General features: G+C 39.7%; 1 protein-coding gene across 1 annotated transcript in view; it reads left to right on the top strand.

Moving 5' to 3' along the window:
- The window catches only part of dym (dymeclin), a 57,013-nt gene that overhangs the window by 12,926 nt on the left and 19,307 nt on the right, over positions 1 to 24,780 (top strand). The window contains exons 8-14 of the mRNA XM_006789046.3: positions 2,038 to 2,177; positions 10,203 to 10,388; positions 11,229 to 11,407; positions 12,358 to 12,483; positions 12,600 to 12,713; positions 13,900 to 13,994; positions 17,089 to 17,188. Coding sequence (XP_006789109.1) covers positions 2,038 to 2,177; positions 10,203 to 10,388; positions 11,229 to 11,407; positions 12,358 to 12,483; positions 12,600 to 12,713; positions 13,900 to 13,994; positions 17,089 to 17,188 — 940 coding nt within the window. The remainder of the gene's footprint in view (positions 1 to 2,037; positions 2,178 to 10,202; positions 10,389 to 11,228; positions 11,408 to 12,357; positions 12,484 to 12,599; positions 12,714 to 13,899; positions 13,995 to 17,088; positions 17,189 to 24,780) is intronic.

The raw sequence follows: 24,780 nt of genomic DNA, 5'->3' as shown, positions 1-24,780 counted from the left end.
CTTGCATCTGTTTTTTGTTTTTCTAATATTGTAGAGTCGTTACCTCATTATAAAACATCCCTTGCGGTGACTGTGATTTGTGGCTATATGCAAATTAAATTGAATTGAATATTTTTAATTAATAAGCAGCTGCATAGGTATATCTATTAAAATAGCCACTGAGTGTACCTTCATGACTGTGCAGTGCATGTGCAGAACGCCTACAAAGCAGCCAGTTTGGCAAACCTTAAAATAAACAATGAGCTGCTGCTTCACAGTCTGCCATTTTTGTTCACTTGCTAGAGTGGCTTGTCTGACTCTAAAACGTGTAAGCAATGAGGAAAAACACCAAATGTTCTGTTGTTGGCTGCAGACCTGCAGAAGTCTTCAGGCACATCTGAGAAAACGAGACTCAGTGATTTATTTTTGTTTTTGATGATAATTCCACAGAACAACAGGGTGTTTGCATGCAGCATGGCTAATACCGTTCCATTAGCATTGATGCTTGTCACTGTCCAGAGCTATGGGGAACTTATTGTATTGTATCATTGAAGCTTGAAGACCCTGTTTGGGCAGAGGAATAAATGGTTATAATACATGTAATTGTGACAGTTGAAAAATAGGTGCATTGAAATATTTATGCGGTGGTTAATGGCTTGACTTCTGCAGGATTCACAAGGTGTTAGCCAAGAGCCCTCAGACTGCTGTGCTATACTATAAGTTGCAGTCCATAACTAATGTTTATGCCAAACCAGCTGATCAATAGATTGCATTTTTTGGGAGGGGAGCTGAAATGTCGGAACCTGTAAATAAATATAATAAGGGTTTTTGTATTTTTTATAAATACGGCCCCATAATATTTTTGTTTTTCAGTCAAATAATCTACTCACATAAAATTAACCTGTTGGTTGTCCTTGTCCCATTTAACTGATACCAAAAGAAGAAAACGAAACTAATTTAGCCAATCACAGCCACAGCAGTGTGAGAGCGAAACGTTAGCCTGTTTATTATAATAAATGTTAATGCAAGCCTGTACATGGAAATGGTTTTCTTGAATGTTATTAAATTTAGATAACTGCTGTATTTTGATGCATTTTGTTTGAGTCTAATAGTTGCAGTTTAGACTAACACAACCAAAGCACTTTGGCTCAGTGGATTGAAGTGATGAAAGGTTTTCAAGTGACAAAACAGCTTTGAAGGCCATCTAATAAGATTTAGTGTTTCCAGAAAGTAAAGCACAAACAGCGATATTAGATCCACAAGAAATTACAGCGTACGTGTAAAGAAGGGAAAACTGACTAAGATTGATGCCCAACATAGACACGTGTAAATGGAGAGCGGGTTGTTAGACGCGGCTGTAGACACGCACCTGCATGCACATATGTGCGTTTTGCTTTCTGCTGCACTGTGAAGAATATGGTATGATCAGCGACTAGGAAGGTGCTAAGGCTGACTTTGCAAAAGAGCTGATTTTTTTTTTCTCTCTCTCTGGAGAAAATCCTCACAATCTGTTCATATTCTGTTTCTAAAATTAGCATTTATTGTCTTTAGCAGGTAAGGAGCACTTTTAAACATGACCAAATAACCCCAGTGCTTTTATTCTCAGAACTTTTGCGGAAGGCTTCACTTATTATATATCAAATAAAGAAAACTAAAGTGCTAAAGATGAGAGTGATTGTCCCCGTGCCTCCTTATATTATTCAAAACCTTTATTGTTCAGCCCTTCAATTATTCACACATGATCTAATTTTAAAGAATTAAAATAAAGCTAAGACCACAACTGTAGGGCTTTATTCTTCATGTGTGCTTTACTTTTTAGGCCTAATCTAAGCAGTGAATATAGAGACAAATGATGAACCCAATACGACTGCAGCTACTACTCCATACTCTTTGTGATGCAAGAAAAAAGGGAGGATAAGGTCAAATAAAATAACAAGCCCAATTTCCTTTGACTTTTCATATGCACTGAGGTATAAATGTGCATTTATGTCTCACATTGAGCTGAGTCCAAATGTCCAGTTTTGTCTTTTTAAAACCGTTATCATCCCTTTTCCACAGCATGTGTTTAACCAGTCGACTGGTGAAGACCCTGCTCTACAACTTCATAAGGCAAGAGAAGTGTCCTCCTCCTTCAACCCACATTTTCGAACCAAAAGCTGAAGGCGGCTTGCTTTATGGCCTGGCGTCAGGGGTGGCAAGTACGAGCACACTCATCAACACACAATAAAAAAAAGGGAAAGCTTAATTATTATTGTATTTACTAATCAGGTTGCTAACCAGATAAGAAGGCAGATCCCACTTTTTGTGTGTTTATGTTTTTATTGATATATCTTTATTTTTAATTCGCAGTCAAAGTGTGAATATTTAAACAGTTTACTTTGTACATTTCTGTAAAATTTTGGAACTTTGGTCATTTTCACACCTTTAGTTTGTTTACTTGTAGCTTTTCCCCGTGGTCTGATTTGTTTTCAAATGAATCAAAATGTGTCACTGCAAACTACGTGACAATGTTCATTCTGCTCACTGGCCGCATGTATCTGTGGTGGGGTGCTGTGTTCTGGACTATTGGAGAACTCAGAGAATTTATGTTCAGTTCACGGCTAGTTGCTAGCCTGCACAGACCTTTGCACATCTATGGTACCTTCCCACACTGAGAATACAAAGGATACGAGGCTATGAGAGGTTTTTTAGCTCTACTGTGTTCACACCTACATAAATGAACCCCACCAAGGGGGGAAAACGAATTACTTTGATTTAAACGGACACACTGCAGGTGTGAAAACACCCTTAGATTACTGTATTATTGCGTTAGGGGACTGTGGTGAGCTTTTCAGATGCAGTCACCTGTTTTTTCCTTCCAAATTGTTGCCTAAAATGAAGCACCGATGTGTCTAGTCACATCCAAAGACTGATATGTTTCCCCGTCTCATATTGTTTCTCACACATACACACACTGCAAAGAAATTCAAATATAATAATTTCTCAATAACATGCCAAATTGAATTCACTGGCTGGTTGGGGTTTTCCTGTGGGAGTTTAACTGGGTGCCTACTTTTCTGTCTCCATAACGACTCCTTGTGTTCCTCACCCATTTTTGTCTTTTGTTCTAGTGATGTTGCCACTAGCAACACATCAAAATTAAACTGTTGGATTAACACATCCACACGCCGTAAGATTTATACATTACAGTTATGTTGGGGTGTGGGGGATTTTATAAAATATAAACTGACCTGACACAACTGAGAAATAAAAGTGAGAGCAACGCTGACGAAATGAATGACAAAAAAATGACCGGATTTTTGTTGTGTGCATTTTTAGCTGGTAATGTGCACTGTGTGTGCCTGTTTCAGTGTGAGAACAGGGCCGGGTTTCCCCCACGGATAAACGGTCTTTGTCGGTTGTTGGTGGCAGATTCCTATCAGTGAGCCATCACCATTCAAGCCAGCCTGTCTGTCTGTGGCCAGTGATCAGCTCGATGAGTTATGGTGCCCTGTCCTGTTCTGTAATCCTCTAGAGCCTGTCTGTCTGCAGCCGCCTCCCTTATACACACACACACAGACCAACAAAGACACAAGCCCTCTTATGCTCAGAGCTCAGAAACAACACTTGTTTTCTTTCTCTGTCTCTGTGTCTCGTATGCATGGAGGCATTTGGCACTGACAGAATATACAAGTGGGTGTTATTCTGAAAACAGTAACTATCAGATGACTTTCTTGAACTTCGTTATACTAGCTAACGTTTGGCTAGTTAGGAGAATTAGACCAGTTTCACAACTGAAGGACAGTTTGCCCCTCGTGGTTGGGATTGCTCAGCTTGCGAAAACGATTATATAAAGTCATCAGTCGAAAATAACTGATGATATTAAACTAGACTACAACTGTTGAGCCATGCAAAGCTATATTTATGCAAAATAGTGCTCTGAGTTGAATGATGGCATTTATGTTGAGCCGATTTCATTTTATCATCTCAGTCTACTGAACTAAGTAGCACAGAGGACAAAATACAGCTGAGGCAAAGAGCAGTATTATTCATCTGTATTAATGTGGCCGTGTACCAAAGGATGTCACAGAAAGATTTCACGGGCAGAGGTGAGAAGGATACACATGCTTTGTTCCTGTACTTGAGTAGAATCTTCGTCTATCTGCGCTTTACTGAAGCGTTTAGTTTTCTGACCACATTTTACTTTTATTCGTTACATCTGTACTTTCTACTCCTTGCATTTTTGAAACGTGCTCATTACTTTAGGTTTAAGACATTTGAGGAGAGTTATTGTTTCCTGTGAATGGGTGCGTTTCCAACAATAAACCAGTTGGAACCTAATAAAGGAAACAATAACACCATCTTATTGATGTATCCATCACTGAGGGTTATTGTAAAGGAAGAGATCATTTATCCTACTCAGGGGGTTAAAGTGACTTCGAACGATCCAAAATGGCGTTTTTGGCGCAGATGTGTGTAAATTGTAGTAATGGTATTTCAGCAAATAGCTAGCACTACAAACGTGGAGAAACATTTTTGAAGTGGAAGGCAATATTTCTAATAGCTCAACAAATATCAGCAAACGCACAAACTGTTTCTGTGCAGTTTTTCCACACAGTGGGTATGCTAGTTAAATTCACAGTTGTTTTATTTCTTAAAGAAAGGAAAGAATGTGTGAGAAGTTCATTTAGAGATGCAACCCCTAAACACACACACAGTTTGGTCTGGACTAGTTATGACACTACCTGTTTTGTTTTTTATACTTGCCATGCCTAAACACTTGAATCGTGGACAGATTTTTTTCCAAGAACCAGACACTGACCATTGGCAAAGCAAAGCAGTTCTTGAATTTCTTTGCCATTTTAATGTCTAAGGGGTAGGATGTCTGTCACACAGTCTGCTGTCTCAGTCTGAGCAAGCGTCTGCAGGGGGGATTATCACCCAGACTGGCAACTCAGGAGCTTTTCCCCCCTCCTCTTCACTCCCCTCCCTCTGCTTCCATAGGAATTCAATTGGTAATTAGCCACCAGGTGCTGATAATCAAAGGCACTTGTTTAACTGATCATCTGCAAGTGTGACCACCTCTATAAAAGGAAGAGATCTATCCGCTTGCTCGTCTGGACCAAGGAGGAATGAATTCAGCAATGATGTAAGAGAAGCAATTGTTGTTGCCCTTCAATTAGGGAAGGGTTATAAAACTATTTCAGAATAACTGGATTTTTCACAAGTGGAAAACTGTTAAGACAGTTGCCAAACTTCCTAAGAGTGGATGTCCCAGCAAATGTACCTTGAGGTCAGACTGTGCAAGGGCAGAGAAATATATATATTTTTTTAAATTAAAAAAAACAACTACATCCCAGACTCTTCAGGACTTAGCAAGTTCATAACAGTCCAACTAGAAGAAGACTTCAGGACTGTCATAAGAACAGTCATATTAGCAGAGCTTAGGTTTGCAAAGTTGCATCTGAACAAACCGCAAGACTTCTGTAACAAATTCCCCTGGACAGACAAATCAAAAGTGGAGATGTTTGTCTATAATGCACAGCACCATGTTTGGTCAAACATCCAGCATATCAACACAAACACCTCACACCAACTGTAAGGCACGGTGGTGGGGGTGTGATGATTTGGGCTTGTTTTGTACCTTGCAGGCATTGAGTCAACCATAAACTCCTCTGGGTACCAAACTATTCTAGATTCAAATGTGAAGCTATCTTTGAAGCTTGGCCCAAATTGGGTCATGCAACAATATAGCACAGCAGCAAAGCTACAGCAGAATGACTGAAAAATAAAACAGTAAACATGTTTCAGTGGCCCAGTCAAAGTCCAGACTTCAACCTGATTGAAGTGCTGTGGTGAGACCTTAAGATAGCTGTGCAAAAATGAATGCCCGCAGACCTCAACTGAACTGAAGTAGCACCACAAAGAAGAGTGTCTAGAAATCCCCCACATTCATGTACGAGACTGATAAAGTCATACAATTTATCATACAAGTTATTGTTGCTAAAGGTGCCTCTACAAGCTACTGAATCATGGAGTGTACTTCTACTTCCACATTCCCTCTTCTGCATTTTTGGCTTTGTTTTTGTTAAATATGTAATGACACAAACAGCTTTCTGATTCTGCAGTTTGTTATCTGCAGTCTACATGATTAATATTGAGTTAGCAGCAGCCACACAGACACGCTATGTGTACGTGTATGTGACATTATTGGCATAGCACACTTAACAGAAAATGATATATTTCTAGCTCGGACTGGAGACTGCTCTCATTTTGCTATTAGGAGTGGAGGATTTGTTGTGGCAGAACTTTGTATTATCATTATGACGGTTACAAAATCTGTGGAATGTTCTCATATGTCGAATATGTTTATGTTACCATGGTTTTGGATTGCATTTGGATAAATGCGCTTTGAGCATATTTTTTGTGAAGAAGTGTGTTTATTTATCGTCTGCACAACATGTTTCCCCACATGCATTTTTTAAAGATAATCATCAGAGGTTTGACATATCCACATGCACGCGCTTGTGTGTGTTTGTGTGCGTGCATGTGTTTGTATCAGTGTATCTGCGTGCTTGGCCAAAACATTGGGCTAAAGCCCTGAAGTCATATTTCATTCACTGTTATGCAAGTAAATAAGTAAGTAGCACACTGTGTCTGTCTCTGTTGACCAGTGTCTGTCTGTGCTGTGTTTTCAGCCGTAACTATGTGGAATCCTTTCCAACTCCAGCTCCCTTCTCTAGTGTCTCCACTGAGGTGTTCACATGTTCACTTTGCTCCTGAATTAGAAAAGCAAAAATTTAACTCGTTTCATAGAGATTTGAACTCTTGTATGTTTTGTTTTGTTTTTTTAAATAAGCCTGCTTCTATTGCTGGAATTACTGCAGCTGAAAAATGACAGTCGTCAGATGTTAAGGAGTACAAGCCAGCTTAATTAGGACTGAAATTTTTAAACATTACTATGTTCACTCCATTACTACAACCTGCATTATGAACTGCATCAGAAGAAATAAAGTGAGAGTCGAGGTCAATATCAATTCATCTAGGTGATCTGGACTTAGAGGGTTTTCAGCCCACCTAATGTTTTGATTTAAATACTCTGTGCGCCAGTATTCGCGTGTCTGATGGCAGTAGTCATTATGCAAGACTAAGGCCAAGTAAAGCAACAGCACCGCATGTTCTGTTGCAGAAACTTGCAGTGTGGTCTGGCTTTGAGTTTCTATAGACTGTGGGTGCACATTGTGAGGAGAAGTGCAGATAATGAAGAGGTTGTTTTGGTAACATGCTCATCCTGCAAGTAAAGTAAGGTTTTCTGGGGGCATGGTTTGCATGTAGCACCTTTCAGCACCCCCCAAGTCCTAAAGCCCAGATTCTCATTTCAGTGTAGCAGCCTCTGTGAGAGAGTGTGTGACCTTCTCTTTTCCTCACTTTCCCCTTCCTCCTCCTGGTGTCCTCCTCCTCCTCCTCTTTTTCCACTGGGCAGCTGGCCAGGTCCTGAGCAGCCTAAGCAGGGTAGCATTATTGGGTTTATGTGGTGGGCAGGCAGACAGGCAGAGGGAACCAGGCCAGATGGCTAACAAACAGCACCCACTAAGGTAAAATAGAGCTGTGTGTGTGTGTGTGTGCGTCAGATAGAGTGCAGGAAATGTGGCTGCCAGACCGGTCTCTCTGAAACTGCTGGGCTAGTCACTGTGGTGCCAGTGAAGAGATGTACGGGGCTCCGTCACAGCTTGGCCCTCTCTCGCTTGATCTTGTTTTCTCTCACACTCGCGTCTCTTTCTGGCCAGCAGAAATGAAAGCTTATCATGTGCGTGTGTGTGCGTGTTTGTGTATGTGTGTAAGGGAGAGACAGACTGACCAGTGCAAATTATGTAATTCATCTCTCGGGGTTATTTTTTTCTTCTTGTTGTTGTCAAAGCACTTTGCTGATGTTCTTTCACCCACATATAAACAAGCTTCGTCCCCTCCTCTATGGAATTGGGTTCACATTCCTAAACACAAACGTTGGAGTAGCTCTTGGCTAGTCATTAGTGAACCAACATGTAAACATAAGTAGAAAAATAAGGGGGGGAAACGTGTTTGAAAAGCTCCTTTTTCAGAATGCAAAGTCATTTAAGACAAATTAGTTTCAGGCGTCTTCAGTCAGAAACGTTATTTTTGTCTTGGACGCTTTTGTTTCCCATCAGTGCAAACAGGATACATGAGAATGCCTGTTTAATTTTCTTCAGTTATTTTTTTTTTATAATATGATGGGATGGCGGCTTAAACAGGCGTCATATCAGGGCTCAGGGCAGCTAATTAACATGACTCCATGTGTAACTTCAGCCAGACGTTTGTTACGCTCTTCCAGCCTTCGGCTCTAGATGGCAACAGATCTGCTTGGCTTGTTCTTGAGCTCACTAGTTGGATCATTGTGAGCTCACAACTACACTCTAGCACTTGGTTCACGCATTCTGTTTGGCTAGACGTGGAGGAGCCAGAGTCATCTGTGTACCTTGCTGTTCATGTTTCTCGAGCTTTCTCTTGATGCTTGAAAACACCAGCACTACGCTTGCTCTACAAGAAATTCTCTCATCTCTCTCTCATCACCCAACAAGAAAGAGGGGGGGGGACAAAAAAACCCTAACCCAGTAGTTCCACTTTCCATTTGTGCTGTGGCGCCGTCTGTGTTGTTTCAAATTTCAGGTGCTGCAAACCATTGTGCGTGACTCCATTGTGCCTATTTGGCCTTGATTACATCAGTCTGGCTGTGAATACTTTTCTTTTTTCCCCACTGAAGTGTAAATCAGTTTTTAAGGCTGAAAAGGACTCAATTGTCAAATGATTTCTTTGATAAGCTTTCCATGTACAAGCTAACTGCTCTTCCAACTGAATCTTACTTCAATTTTCTGTAGAAACAGAGGACTACAGTTTTCAGTCCAGTCGATCTCAAATATGATTCATGTTCTTACAATGAAAGTCTGAATGGAGTTACTTTTAATTTCTCATGTTTATGTAGTTTCACAGTGACTTTCATTCTCAAGTCGTGGTACACACACGTTTTCTTTTAGACTCCACAGGAAGCTGTAGGAACCCGCTGTACTCTAATCTGATCATCACTGAACAGCAGACACATACTGAATGGCAATATAGTTGCAAAACAGCTCAATGTTCAGGTGACAGACACCAAAAGCAGATAATCTTACCAAAACACCAGTAATGTTTGCCAATAAACTTCCACATCAACTTAAAAAGATAACGAAGCATCTGGGGTTTGGATTGACTAGTTTCTGTCATTCAGCAAAGCGTTTGTTCATCTATACAAAGCGTCGACCAGCTAATGTTTCTTTTTTCGGGGCTAATCGAGGGCGCTCTATGGGATTTGGTTCAGTGCTCTTGGAGGGCCGTTTAAACTTTGATTATTCCCATCTCTTTGCCTCTCAGAGCTCTCTGTTGCAGATCTTCCCCTAGCTTTCTCCACATAGAGTTTATGCTATAGACTGGTGTGAATGCAACTCCCTGAGCATGCTCTTTTGTACGTTTAATCTTGGTTTTCTGTAAGCTTATGAGTGCTTCTGCCGTGTCTCATCCCCTCTGTGCGAGTACTCTTTGATCCTACTTCAGATGTTCCGTGAATTGAGTTGTATCTTTTCATCGACCTCTCTCTTGTCTGAAGCAACCTTTTCCACTGTCTCACACCATTTTTTTTTTTGCAGTTATTCTATGTTGTCTAATGTACTGCAGGTCTTTATTAACTCAACTGTGTATGAAAGAAAATACCTTTTTATGCTGTTGTGATGAGTTCAGTCATCTTCTGTGTTCAAGCTAAAGATGCTTGACCTTTACTCTGAGCTCATTTCACTTGTTTGACTTTTTTTCTTTCTTTTTCTTTTTTTATGAACCAGCTTCAATTTATAGAAATTTATATTTAATATATAAAACCACTCGGCGAGTTAAAACTAATCCAGATACTCTTTGTTGCCATTTATAGGAAGTATATCCATGCTTTCTCATATGACAGTATGGTTGGTTGTTCTTTGTGTGTCTGTTTTTGTTTTTTTAAATTGGTTTTCAGGTTTTTATGCATTATGAGCATCATTTAAAAAAAAAAAAAACAACTTATTTATCTGTCTATCTGTACATAAGCTTTCTTGTACCTCTAATTGTGTCTCTAAATTCCACATTTCTCTTCTTACAGTTTTAAATAAAACTTAATAAAAGAGAAAAAACCCTTGGTGAAAAAGATTGTGTCTTGCTCTTTGCAGGCGGTCTGTGGAGTGTCTTCACATTGGGTGGAGCTGGCAGCAGAGCTGGGATAGACCAGGAACATGACCCTTTACCTTTGTCCAATCAGAGTCTCCTGTTACTGCTGGTATTAGCCAATCTGACAGATGGGCCTGAATGGCCCAACCCCTACCGCCAGGCTATTACTTGTTTCAGAAACACACAAGGTAATATGTACTAGATAAACAAGGCGTGTGTAACACGGCATGCGAAAATCAGATTAGACGAACATATCAAGAAAAAAACCAGATTTCATTATTTATCTTTTTATTTTCTACGAATCTCTGATTTGAAGAAGTCAAACTGTGTCTGTTCTTTGAATTATTGTGGTTTAGTAGTGACGCACATAGATACTCCGTCAGTTGTCGTGCGTTCGTAAATGATTAAACTTCTGATTTAAGACCTCCATTAGGTTTCTAAGAAACATCAGCCTCAGTCTCCATGGAGTTATCCCTCCGAGCTAAAGATGGATTTATAGAGTTGTAAAAAACAAGATAACATGATAAAAATGTGTATTTTACGTAGTAGCTGTATATGTTCTGTGTTATTGTCATGTTGTTATTGAGATTCATATCAGTACGAAAGCTGGATAAATATTAACTGGTAACTTACGGTGAAGGGGTAGTATTAAAAAGGTGTGCTTTTCTTCCCACTGCTCTTTTTCAATATGTAAACTGAATCAGAATAGATTCAGAGAGTGATATTGGAGTGCATTATTTTGGTTGTTTTGTTTTTTTCCTTCAGTACAAGAGATGTACATTTAGGTCAGAGTGAAAGTAATATCACAGACTAACCGCCTCCTCTTAATAGTTTTTATATAAATATATAACTGTACATACTTAAAACAGAATTTTGGTTTTTACTGTTTTCTGTCTGCATCTTTTTCTGCGCTGTGTCACATAATGTTTATGATGTTTCAAAACATATTTGGGACAGTTGTTTGTTTGAGATATGTGAAAGAAGGCAGTGAATACTAATCCTGATAATATTTACCATTGTCCATGCAGACACATCATCGCTGCCTGTAGAGCAACCTCACACTTTCCAGATCAATTTCAACAGTCTGTACACTGCTCTGTGTGAGCAGCAGCGCTCCGACCAGGCCACGTTACTGCTGTACACCCTGCTTCACCAGAACACCAACATGAGGACCTACGTGCTGTCGAGAACTGACATGGACAATCTGGTGGGTCGCATTGAAGTGAATCTGAATCTGACATTTTGGAAACAAATAACACACTTGCTTAATAAAACACATCATGCAGTCCTTCCACACACACATTCAGTGCGGCCGTGAAGTTTCGTCATTCAGGACCGATGCCGTGGCTCGGTGAACAGGCGAGATGTGTGCGGGGGCTGCTGTCGATTTTCTGCGTGGGACCGTGCCAGCTGTTCCTTATAAGATAATAAATTCAAAGATATTTAGTGACTGGAAATCAGTCTCTGGCATCTCAGATCAATTTACAAATGATTTAACATGGAGTAGTATAACTTTTTTTTGCCTTGTTAGCTAAGACGAGGAACAAACCACAACAGAAGAACTCTATGAGGTTGTTTCCAAGACTTGTTTGGAAATCCTCATAAATTTAATCTTCAGTCACATTTTGAAACTCTCGTTCAGAAGTAGGGAGGCTACTATTGAGGCTAGGCTCTTTGCTCAACACTAAAGCAATGCTGCATGACAGTGTAATGAGCTAACAGTGCTACTGCGTATGTTTATTGCTAACTGCTAACTTGTTCGCCTTTGGCACTATTAGTAAATTGGGTTAAATAGAATAATGTGAATAACCCCTTTTTGGAATGTGTATACATTATGTTTTATGGTAATTTTAAGCTGTTTAATGGCTTCTTTTCCAAGACTGTTTGCATTTTTGCCTAGTTTTGTATGTGTGGTTTGTCTCTGGTTAGATGATCCATGAAGAATTAGAAGTGTCACTAGAGTTGTTTTTCAGAGCTGTGGCTCACACCTCATCTGTTGGCCAGCTCAAATGTAAAATGACTTAGTGCCCCCGTAGTCTTGAACATGTCCTTCTTATACAGCCATGGCATGAGAAATCCACACAAAGTCAGAAGCCTTGCAGATGTCAACCCCGAATACATGTTTGACTCCTTTTCTTTTCCCGCTGTTTGTCTCAGGTGTTGCCCATACTCGAGATCCTTTACCACGTAGAGGAAAGAAATTCTCATCACGTCTACATGGCCCTTATCATTCTCCTCATCCTGACAGAGGACGATGCTTTCAACCGCTCCATCCATGAGGTGGTAGGTAGACGCACTTCACGTCTCAGCTGTTAACTGTCTCTCTTGGTGGTAATAGTCAATGATTCCTGATGTTTTTCACCTGGTTCGTCTAACTTCTGTCCCTCTCCATCTCATAGATATTAAAGAATGTCGCATGGTACACAGAGAGATCGCTAACAGAGATTTCTCTCGGCAGTTTGCTCATCCTGGTGGTGATTCGCACCATCCAGTTCAACATGACCCGGACAAGGGTAAAGTTAACACACGGTGATGAAGACGTTTGTACATTTGTGAAAGAGGCATATGTTACAGTCCTGTGCAAAATACTTTTTTTTTTAAATGAGACCCCTGTTCATCGAAGCAAATGAGAGAAAGAGCACAAGGATGTGACATTAATGAGGTGTTATACCGTGTACTTTGTATTTCAAATTGTTTCCCTTTGTGAAAATTGTCATGCAAAATGTTTCTCAGTCTAAATGTACTTTCCCTTTCTCTTGATGTCACATTTTACATAGTTGTGCATTCAGAGCTTAGCACATTATTCTCAGTCCCTGAAATGATTATTTGGTGCAGTTTTAATAGCTGACCTTAAACTAACTTTTCATCTAATTCCCCAGAGCTGGGGGAGATTCGAGGAATCAGAGATCATAATGTCTTTACCCGAAATTAGGCTGTGGTTTACTGAAATATGTATTGCATCATTCTTTCTTACTGTCTGTCATTGCAAATTCAGTCCTAACACAGACCTGATGTTCAGTGCATTCCCAGCTCAGATGATGTAGTGGGCAATAGTTTTCTAGTATTGGTATATCATCCCAAATGCTGCTTCATATTAAATTTAAAAAAAAAAAACAACAACAACAGGCAGTCATTTTCTATAAGAAGTTTAATCATTTGTTAATATTGTGAAATATATTTTGCTCTAATAAGACTTTATAAGACAGATATTATAGATACATTTTACTGAAACACACACGCTGCCAATTCAGTAAAATCATGCCTGACATACCAAAAGGTAGCTAACATCCGAAGAACAGCTTTGGCTGTGAAAAAGCCAAAGCTGAAGGACAAACCTTCAAGAAGCCTGAAGAGCTATAAATGAAGACTAGTTAATGAAATTACAAGAAAACTTGCCTGAGGGGGTTCAGGATAAGGTTAATAAGAATAACAAATATTGACTTACAAGCTAATACAAATGTTTTACATAATGTTTTTCCATGTATTCTTGCACATATTGCAGTAAATCGCTGCACTTATTTCCCATTGTCCTGGCAGAACATGAAGCAGTCGGGGTGGGTTTAGACTTTTTCACAGTACTTATTATGTATTTTAACACACATGGCATTTGGCATGATTGAAGTGTTTGAGTTAAAAGCAATTTTCAGTTTGATCTTTATGCCAGTATTGTCTGCTCGCTTGTGTGTGCGTCTTCTCCAGGATAAATACCTGCACACCAACTGTCTCGCTGCACTCGCCAACATGTCAGCACAGTTTCGATGTCTCCACCAGTACGCTGCCCAGCGGATCATAAGGTAAGCAATTAACTAAGGTGTACAAATAATAAAGCAAATGGGGCATGACAGATGATGAGATGTCTGTAGAATACCTGTATGAGATGGTTAAAAAGCAGGAAAAAAAGCACGTTCGCACAACACTCAGTAGTTTTTTTTTGCTGATTCATGTTGAGGCAGCACATAATATTTGTCATTATAGTAACTCGACAGTAGTTGCAGCAAAAGAGGCTAAAAAAATTGATTATTTAGTGAGTGGTAAGATTGTGTAAATGACATCGTTATGTAAGATGGGGGAAATTAAGGGGAAAGTGTTTGGCCCATGTGGAGACAGAAGAAGAGGACGGAGTCCAAACCACACACACAGATACAGATATCAAGTCATTCTTGTCTGTTAACTGCAGACAACAGGAAGGGAATGTTTCCTTCCCTTAAGACGTGCACAGACTCACGCACACTCCAGGATCGTCTTATCTCCCTGCCTGTGTCTCTATCCATATCTGTGACTGTGGTGTTTTGAGTCAGAGAGGAACAGCGTCTCTGTATTTCTACGTGTCTGTCCAGAAGTGATGTAGAAGAACCGACTCCATGTCTGATGATAATGATAATGGTGATGACTGCGATGGCTCGGGCTGGGCTAAACTGGCTGGCTGCTAGATAAAGGGAATTTCCTGCCAGGAATTTCCTAATGTCAGACTGGCAGGGCTGAACTCTGCTCCATAATTGACTCTCTGAGAGAATCGCGGCTGGTGCTGTTTATTTTAAGGCGGCAGTGGGTTGATTTGCCCTAACCACAACCCCCACACATCTTTCCTTACTAATTTAACGTTTTCCCTGCTCTCCATCAATATTTCCTTTCTGCCAAATTGTTCCTCTATCCCTGCTCGTGTGTCGGCAGACTCAACAAATGCAATTTAGGTCACTGTAATGCTGCAGGTAATGATCATCTTCAATCTGCCAGTTGTTTTATAATATTAATCAATTCATTGTTACGTTTATTAAAAAAAGTGTATTCATGAGATTTAATATTCACATATAAGAAGCTGAGTGTCTAAATAAACCAGTACAGCTAAATTTGTTGTAATTTTAAAAGCGATCCACGCTCATTTTATTCATATTTTAAATTTGGGGGAAAGGTTTTACTTTTATCTCTGGTGTGAAACGTTTGTGGACTGTTATGCCAGAATTTAACAGAATTTTACAGCGCATTGTGTTCTGCCTTCTGGTTGGCTGTAGACCATTGTCAATCAATCTCGTGCCGTATCTTCTGTACAGTACAGAATGCGTTCAGCTTGTCAAATTTACATAAATCTTCCATTGCTAGCCGAAAACATTTTGCACCATCAAAGGCAACCGTGGGTGCCTTTGGTTTTTTCATTCTATGATACTGGACTTGTTTTTCTATGAAGGTTTAAACTTCGAGAGTGTTCAAACAAGAGAGAAAAGTGTGGAAAAGTGTGTTCGAGCCTGTCGGAGAAAAGTGTATAAAGTGTGTAGTGAGGGGTTTTACAGCCATAAAACATCTATAATAACTGTAAAAAATAAAGTTGGCTACTTTGTGGATTTCACCTATCTCAGGTTATTTTTGGAACTTAACTACCGCAATGAACGAGGGACCACTGTATACCAAATGAGCATCATGTTGTATGAAATAAACAAGTGACTGAGACCATAAAGGCATGAGGAAAATGTTTACTGTGTTTACTGTAGGGTCATAAATAGATTTATTTTGAAACCATATGAGCTGATTTTAATAAACCCCTAAAATAAAATGGTGAAACTATAAATGAGCGTTCCTACATTTCAATTTTAGATTTAGAAAAGAATCCAAGCCTCCAGATGGGTATTTAAAATGAACGCTGTGTCATATATACAAACGTTTAATCACAATCGAGCATAGTGTGTGTCCATAACGAAACCTCTGCAGTGCTGGGAACAGGACGTCTTTAGGTCTTTAGTGTGTCTGTCATTACTTCGGCCTCATAACTGATTTGGGGATCATGCCAGTACTGTTGAAATCTTTTGTGTCACTGATAAGACAGGCCAGCTTGTGACAGTGTGTTATTGTGGGCATCGTCCCAGGTGGAGCTCACTCGGTGGTCTCTCGTTTAAAATGTGGTGGGAAACGAGCGTAGATAGTACAAGAGGTCCTTGAGTAGTTGTGGCTAATAGAGGCTTTGACTTTAGGTCTGAGGATGATAAGTAGACCTCCGTGTAGCTGCTCACATAGCTCTATTTCACCAATTATCCCGGATAATGAGTGCTAAGGGATTTAGAGTGTGAGTGTGCATGTGTGCGCTGTGCTGTGGTGTGCTGACAGGTGGGTAGGTGTAGCTCCAAGGGCTTATCAGAGCTCTGTTTGTGCCTCTTTAGCTTGTTGATGTCATTGATTTTAATTTATTCAGATTTTTTTTTAATCTTCTTGATTAACACACAAATTAAAGATTTAGCAACCCTGAGCACCCACAGAGGAGATTACAAAGTTGTAATTACAAGATAAGGTCACTAATACTTTTAATAACACTGATAATCAGCAGGATGCCTCTTCAAAAATGCATTTTAGAATATTGTCTCTTTTCAGCTATGAATGAGTTTACTGTTGCATGAGCAGAGCAGTAATGGTTACTCTCTGTGGGTCTGTGCATGCATTGACCCAAACTGTTACTACGCCCCAGGTGCAGTCAAGCAGACTGATGTTTGTCTGTGTCGTGCCATCATGCGGTCCCATAACAGCAGCGGTTTAGACAAATGCATAAAATAAGAGCCAGACATGTCAGGCTAAAAGGGGAACGACCATTTCCATGTAGAGATGTACACAAATAAAGTGTCGCATTTAGAAAAGAAAACACAAGTTGTGATTAAATGAATCTCCTGGTAGTTCCCTGATTATAGTGTCATTCCAAATAAAATAATATTCATTCATTTTAAAAGACTTCATTTACAAATCAAGCAGGTCTGCTTTTAAATTAATAAACTGTTCTGAATAGAAGTTTCTGTTCTTAGCAGAGGTAATGAAAGGTCATTGTTAAGTATAAAATGCCACTTGAGTTGTGTTGTTATTCATCTGTCACAGGCACACTCATTCCTTTTCCGTCTCTCTGTGTCTCCCCTGCAGTTTGTTTGCTTTGCTTTCCAAAAAGCACAACAAGGTTTTGGAGCAGGCAACACAGTCTCTGAGAGGCAGACAAGGAGAGAGCGCAGCGTTGCCAGACTATGTGAGTAAAACTTACAAACACAAACAGTCGGTCCCAGTCTGCACTAAGTTTAATCATATTTGCCAAATTATGTGTGTGCTTGGACTGTGAATAGTAATTAGATGTGGGCATCCGTGGCAGTTTAGCTGAGTTGATCGGTTTGCGTTTAAAGCAGCATATTTGCATCTTTTCGTTTTAAAAAACAGCTGATTTTTATTTTGGTTTTTTCAAGTCAATGATAAATAAGTCTTTCCAAAGGACGTAAGTTATCTATTTTTTAAAGAAATTTAGAAAATAGGCAATAGGCTAGGTAACTGTGTGTAGTCCTTAACTGGTTGGTGAGGGGATGCCGGTGGAAGTTGCTAAGTGAAACTGGTTGCAAAGAGTTATACAGTGCTGCAGCAGTAAAGACGTGTCAACGTGTCTGCAAACGCTTGGCGACTGCTTGCTAAGTGGTTGTGAAACTGTGAAAAGTGTGACACAAAATGGAGACTGTTCATCTTCAAAGTAAAACTTGAATTTATTGAAACGTGGAACCAGGAACCAGGCAGAGAGATTTTACTGCAGTGGTGAATATTCTCCTTAGACTGAGGGCTTAGCATGGATGCGCTAAACATCCATAAATTACTCCTGATGCCCATAAAACCAAAGGATGGCATTTCTCTTTGGTTGTTGCACGCATTAAAGGAACACAATAATAATATGTTAATTATTTCTTGGTTATTGCCTAAGCTAACTGTACGCTGGCTGTTTTAGCCTGCAGAGATGAGTGGTCCTCATTTTCTCATTTAAATCTTGGCAAGAAAGCAAATAAGTGTTAACAAATGTTGGACTGTTATGTTCTGATCAGTCCGATTAATCATTAAAATAACTCCACTGCCCGTTTGATCCTAATATTCAATAATGATGAAAAATGAGCATTATCATAGCCTTTGAGTTTTGATAATTAAGTTTTAAATGAATACAGACAAGAGCATTGGGTACTTCTACACTTGAGTTGGTTTTATTTGATGTATTTCTGTGTTCCAGGTTTTATTTTTTTACTTATTTATTTTTTTGTCTAATTCCACCTGATGTTTTTGAGGCGTTGAACATTTATAAAACAACGTAGACACGACTGGTTAAAAATAAAGAATGATTTGGCATAATCCAGCACCATAAAGCAACTTTACAGTTTCTGTGGAACAAAGTGAAAAGAAAGGCAGTAACTAGCTAGCTAGTTATTTTGCACATTATTCTTTTGACAGAAAAACAACAAAACAGACAGTTGAAAAAAATTAAATATGGTATTGACTGACAGCAAATTTGTCTTTTTAAATATGTTGATATGACAGTCACACCTGCCGAGAGCATTCTGTTGGCTATTGACAAACATATGTCGTCTGTATTTGCACGTAGACGCCGCTGCCCTCGGGTATGTTTGTCTGCCTTTCGGTCTGGCTGTCTCATTAGATTTGCTTGGTCCTAGATAAGCGTGCGTATGCAAACACATTTGTGTGTGTGTGTGTTTGTTAGTGCGAGTTTGGACAAGGTCCCCATAAATACCCTAAGGTGTTGGGGAAACATGAGTGTATGTGAGTGCTTCTTCAACCGTGTAGCGACTGTCTGATGAGGCCCCTTACAAGCAGACATCTACAGTACGCAACACACATGTATAAAGCATAATTATCCACCCTTGTTTGGATGCCTCCTTCCTTCAGGGTCTATTTTAATGCTCTTTTTTTATTTACAAACATGCATAAGTGGACATTTTATATGACTGAAAATCAAAAGGAGAAATGTAGAGATCGGTTTGCCACGATTGCATTTTCTTAAAAAAAAAGAAAAAAATTGTGAGTACAGCCGGTTATATGAGAAAATGGCCTTAAAGTTAATATAATAGAAGCGAAAAATTCAAAAAAGTCAAAGACGTGCTCATACATGGGAGTACAAGGTCAAATCATAAGGTCATCTACACAACAGCACTCTTTTGATAGAGACTCAATTTACTGCTCAAGGGTACATGGCAGATTTTCAGCTCGATTATTTCATGGGAATTTTGAATGAGTGTTTTCCTTGAAGTGTCTGACACATAGTCTGGGTCATAGACTTTAAAGACAGAACTGGTCAGCTTTTCTGATATTGTCGTTATCCTTGAGCTTAGACTATACTAACTGGCTGTGGCATTGGTTCCCATGTCTACTATCCACGTCTCCGTGTCCACACAGTGTGCCGTAACGAAAGGGAACATGTTGTATATTTGGACACACACACATATATACACACTCGAGGTGAGACATAAGTCGAGTGAAATTTTGTCTTGAGCACAAGCTCAAACAAAACTACACAATTAGCTTTCCCCTTGTTTTGAGTGGTGAATATCTTAGTTATAGGGGGTTTTGAGCAGTGGAGGAGATTTGTTGGAAAGAAGGGCTTTCCAGCCTGCTGTTGTCTTACATCTCTCTTTCACATTCAAGTAGCACAGGTGAAATTGAAAAGCAGATATTTGACAATTTGTTTTCAGAAATTAAAGCGATTATAGTAGTGTAAGAGCCAATTAAGGGTTAATTTTATTGGTACTGGTAAAATGATTAGAGGAGAAATATACATGTTTGATGTTAAGAATGTAATTTCTAGTTAATTTCAAAGTACTGTTTTGTTAAAGGTATAGAATATAAAAGTGCGACATTCTAATGCACTTTTTAGTATTTTGGGCATCCGGCACACTGTAATTACGTAGTTGGGGAGTCTGATAAGCTGGAAGCAACACAGTTTTTTGACCGAGTCTTGCCATGTAAATTAAAAGTTTCAATAAACATATTTTTTGCAAGAAAAGTACCTGGACTTGCTCACGTTTCAAATGCATGTTGCCGGACTGACTCTTAAAGGTGGTACAGAAGAGTGAAATAGAGACAGAGTGCCGCCACAACAAGTAGTGTCTGTTTATTTATTTCTTCACTTATTGCCATGTAACTTTGGATATGTGCCACACTGAGTATTGTCTACTTATCAGAAGGAAGCTCCATGGGCTCTCTTTTGACAAACATATGCCAACTAATAGTGTATGGCTTACCATGTTCTTATTTTCAGACTCCTTGGCTTGTTTTCTCTCCAAAATGTTGGCATTTGTGAGTAAGATTTAAAGTGTTGGATCGAGTGTGCTATTGGGTCTTTTATTACCAAGCAAAAGGAAGGACATTCCCATCAGTCTATTCTCGTGCCTGTCGATAAATGCTAGTATGCTAAACTAAAGTGTTTAACATGGTCTGCATCATGCCAGCTTAGCTTGTTTACATGCTGAAGGTGGCATTTAGCTTGAAGCACTGTTGTACAGCCATATAGAGCAGAAACAGAATAATGAGGGGTCACTGAAATGTAAATATACCTTTAGGCTCTGTACTGCTAGACCTTTTTTTTTTTTTTTTTGTTTTGTTAATTCTCTTTGATTTGAGGTTGGCATAGATGGAGAGTTTAAAATGTAGACCCGATTAGCAGCAGTTTGCTGCTTGTTAGCAACTTGTTAATAAAATCTCAGAAAGTAGTCGCTGTAAGTAGCTGATTTTTGTCAGAGCAACACTTAAGCATCCCTAAGATACTCATTATGCCCAGGTTTAGTATAGTATAAAGTATAGCCATTTCTTCTTTTAATAGTTTTAATGTTAAATTGAAATTCCTTCCTAATTTTCCATGTCTGGCCACTTAACATGACCTTACACGCCAGCTAAAGCCCGTCATTGGTTTTGAGAGATGTGACATCTGAAGGAAGGGCTGCTGTCTCATTATGCCGGCTCCTTTGTTTCCTCCATCGCCGGCTCTCATCTGCTCCTGCAGTAGTAGCGGATGTGGCGGCGTAATTGAAAGCAGCCTGCCCTGGTGTTACTCACAAACCCTCGCCTTAACTTGGGGAGGTGTGGAGGCTGAGGTAACTGTAAGGAGAGACAGAGGAGAGGAGAAGAGAGGAGAGAGCTGACGAGGGGAGGAGAGGGCCCTGGGGTGGGTGTAAGCGTGTTTTTGTGACAGGCATCTGGAAACAATGCAATTTGGCCGAGCCTGGCTGTGGAGAGAGAACTAATGTTTGTTTAATGTGGGATCGTCCTGGACGTATAATCGCTCTCTTTACGAGGGAGAGACCGAGAGGCGGATATGAAAACGTTGTCAAACTGCCCTAAGCTGAGAGTTAAAGCTGGGTGCAGTCTGCTTCTGTGTTAATGTCTCATCTTTCCCTCCGTCTCTTCTGTACCCCCCCCCCCCCCCCCCCCCCTTCTCCCTGTAGATGTCTGCCTCTTGGTTGCTGTCTCTCTCTCTCTGGTATATACACACACAGAACATGCCCCCTGTCCCTGAATGTGTTTGCGCGGCTGCGTCTGGTTAGTATCATGGAAGACAGAGCGAGGGGTTGGGGCCCTTGAGCCCCCACCCCCGGGGGGAACATCCAGAGGCTCCCAGACCAAGAAGGGCATCTCTCGTGGGATCCTATGGTTACCTCTGAGTCTGCATTTTTATTCTTATTTTCCTGTCTCATCCACTGAGATATGCCGAGGACATGCAGTTTGCGGTTGTACATGCAAACAAACATAAAAAGATGGAAGTATGTGTTGCATTGTTTGTCACTGTTTATGCTCCCAGCCAGTAATGGTAATGTTACTTCTCTGCCTCTTAGTCTGTTTACTGTTGCACATTTCTGGGAAAAGACTACAAGCGTGTGCGCACACACACACACACACACACACACACACACACACACACACACACACACATTTACATGTGCACAGACACTGCCAGGAGCATGGTGGACCACCCTGTCTATGTGTTTATGTGTCCTGGTTGAGTCACATTCTGTGATCTCTTTTTAATAGCTGGAGTAGACACATGCATTAGCTTTGTAGCACCATTCCTCTTGTTTAAGAGGAAAGCAGAGCCCGGGGATATATCAACAGATAATAAACATTATGCCTTCTGTTTATTATCAGGGCTTTCAGGAATGTGCGGATTTCTTAGGAAGCTACAAAATGATTTTTTTTGTGCAAAGTCCAGAATCATTCAGTGATGCAAGCTGTTAACTAGAAAGTGTGCTTCTGAAGCGAGCTATTATACAGTCTGCGATGTTTATGTGAGTGAGTAGTTGTAATCAGTCAAGCAGCATTAATGTTTGTGCTGACAGTTATTGTTTAGTTTATTTGAAGTGGCCTCGCCGCTTTTTTTTTTTTTTTTAATTCGCTTGTTTACGATGTTCTACTGCATTAAGTGTGTTGTAGGTCGTTTGATGATTCAAACATAGTTCACATGTAGATGGAAAAAGATTTGTAGTCCGAATGTAAACAAAGGGATGAAAATGTCTAGTTTCATATTTTAGGGTGTTACTTTAGTCAATTAGTATTCATAAACATTACTATTAAAATTGAATTAACACACTATAAAAGTTACAAGCTTATATACAATACTGTTCAAACGTCACCCCTCATTTCTTTATATTTAGCGTAGCCAGGCTGTCATCATTTTTAAAGTGTTAATGAGCAATAGTTCAGCTCTGAAAACTGAAAATCTGCAGCATCATTCATCCAAATTTTAGCTTTTTGCTTCAAATCATCTTTAGTATGTGTGGAGGAGGTAAAACAGGAAGTGTCTACAAATTAGAAGAAAGCTTGTCTAAGAGAGTTGAGGCTGTGTTGAAGATTAAAGACGGTCATAGGAGCTTATTTATACTGACTTGTAAGCTTGTTAGAATTGCACAAACTCAGTTTTTGCCTTTTAAACTGTATTTCCATGTGTGTGTACATGTTTGAAAAAATCACTGTACTTATTTCTCTTTTTCCCAGCAAAACATAAAGAAATGAAAGGGTGGTTCAAGACTTTTGCACAGTATTGTTGCACACAAAAAAGACAATTCATGAACCATTTATTACACTAGTTCAGGCATGCTGCTATCAGCAAAAGGTTGACCCCAAAGGATTATTTATAAACTGGTAATAAGATGAGGTCACAGAGGACTCTCACGTTATAAATTGTTGCACCAGGGAGAAGACTGAGAAAGTGAGACCTCTTCACATCCTAGCAACCTTAAACCACACAGCACACTCGAGCTTAAAGTTGACCAGATGAGACGGGTTAAACATAGATGATTGTTTCTCACTTTCAATTCAGAATCCCGGCTCAGTGACGACTCCAATCCAGACCACTTAATCACTTTGGCTAATGTGACGGGAAAACTTTTTTGATATTTTTTAAACTGTATTTTTATAGGTTTTACAGCTTTTCCTGCTGATAAAGACCTCCCCACCTCCCCATGTTATGAAATGCATTCTGCTGTTTATAAGGCTTTATTCAGACAGGTGTTATAGTTCGAAAACAAACAAAGGCAATTTTATTTTATTTTTTTATTTAACCAGGAAGATCCCATTGAGATTAAAAACCTCTTTTACAAGAGAGACCTGGCCAAGATGGGCAGCAGCAAGTGTCTCGCAGTTACAGAAATTACTCAATTAAAACCAGGCAGCAAAAATAAATGAAAACTATAAAATAAAATAAAATAAAATAAAATTCAGCAGTTCATCACAAAGTTGTTTGTCACCATATGTGTAAGTCACACATACAAACAAAGATCTGAACACTCTTCTATAAATCCAGAACAGATTATAACAGATTATTTCAATCTAACAACACCTAAGTAAACTATCAGTACTATTTGCTGATCTTTTATGGGCCAATCAATCAAGTGTACATTCCTGGAAAGTTGTGAAAGATAGAATAAATATATGTTGCTCATTTTCGAGAGGACTTCTTCATGCAAACCTTTAAGTTCCAAATCTGTTACTCGGATGGACTTCTTAAAATCATCTTAGTAATACATGAGCTGGGTTGTGTCATAGTTTAAGGAAATATAAATGTAGGACACCAGCATATTTTTTTAACTGAACTCCAATTAAGAGTTTGCCTATAGGAGACCAAGATAAATGAGATCTTTTAGAGTGGTGGTCTTTAACTGCTCCAAATGAACTCAACTTCAGGCTCCAGGCTGAGCAGCTAAGCCTCTAGTGAAATTGAACATAGAATAAACTAATCACATATAACAAGTAACCTCTTAACCTCTCTGCCACGCAATAAGTAGCTCATTATCTTCTCTTCTCTGTCTCATAAATCTGTTTCCTTGCATTCTTCTCATTAAGGTGCTTTCCTGCTGAGAGGTGAGAGTTAGCTTACACACTGACTCCACAATTTGGTCTCTGATCTTTCAGGAGTTACCCCTCCCTCACCCCCTCACCTGCCCAGTAACAACGATGCTAGGCCCAGTTATTAGTTTATTATTATTCTGTTAGCCCGTCTCTGTATATATGTGCCATCCTCTTCTCTTTTGTCATCTATCACTGCCTCTTTCAGCTGCTGCTATTCTCAGGCAGTAGGACTGCCACCCCTGCAGGCAGCAGGTGCTCTGGGGTCCTAATGATCTGCTGCTTCCAAATGGTAATTAGGGCAGCCCTGCTGTATTGTGGTCCTTTCGCGATCGAGGCACAGCAAAACAGAGCACAGCTCGTAGCAGATCAATTAGCACTGCCTACCTATCTCCCAGAGTGCTGTTGCAGCAGTTGGCGTCATCTTTTTTTTTATCATTATCACTCACGTTATGACCCACATGACCC

This window comes from Neolamprologus brichardi, chromosome 7, assembly GCF_056152115.1.
Source record: "Neolamprologus brichardi isolate AB-2024 chromosome 7, ASM5615211v1, whole genome shotgun sequence".
Lineage (NCBI taxonomy): Eukaryota > Metazoa > Chordata > Actinopteri > Cichliformes > Cichlidae > Neolamprologus > Neolamprologus brichardi.
Note: the sequence above shows the minus strand (reverse complement) of the source record. Positions and strands in the feature narration are given on the sequence as shown.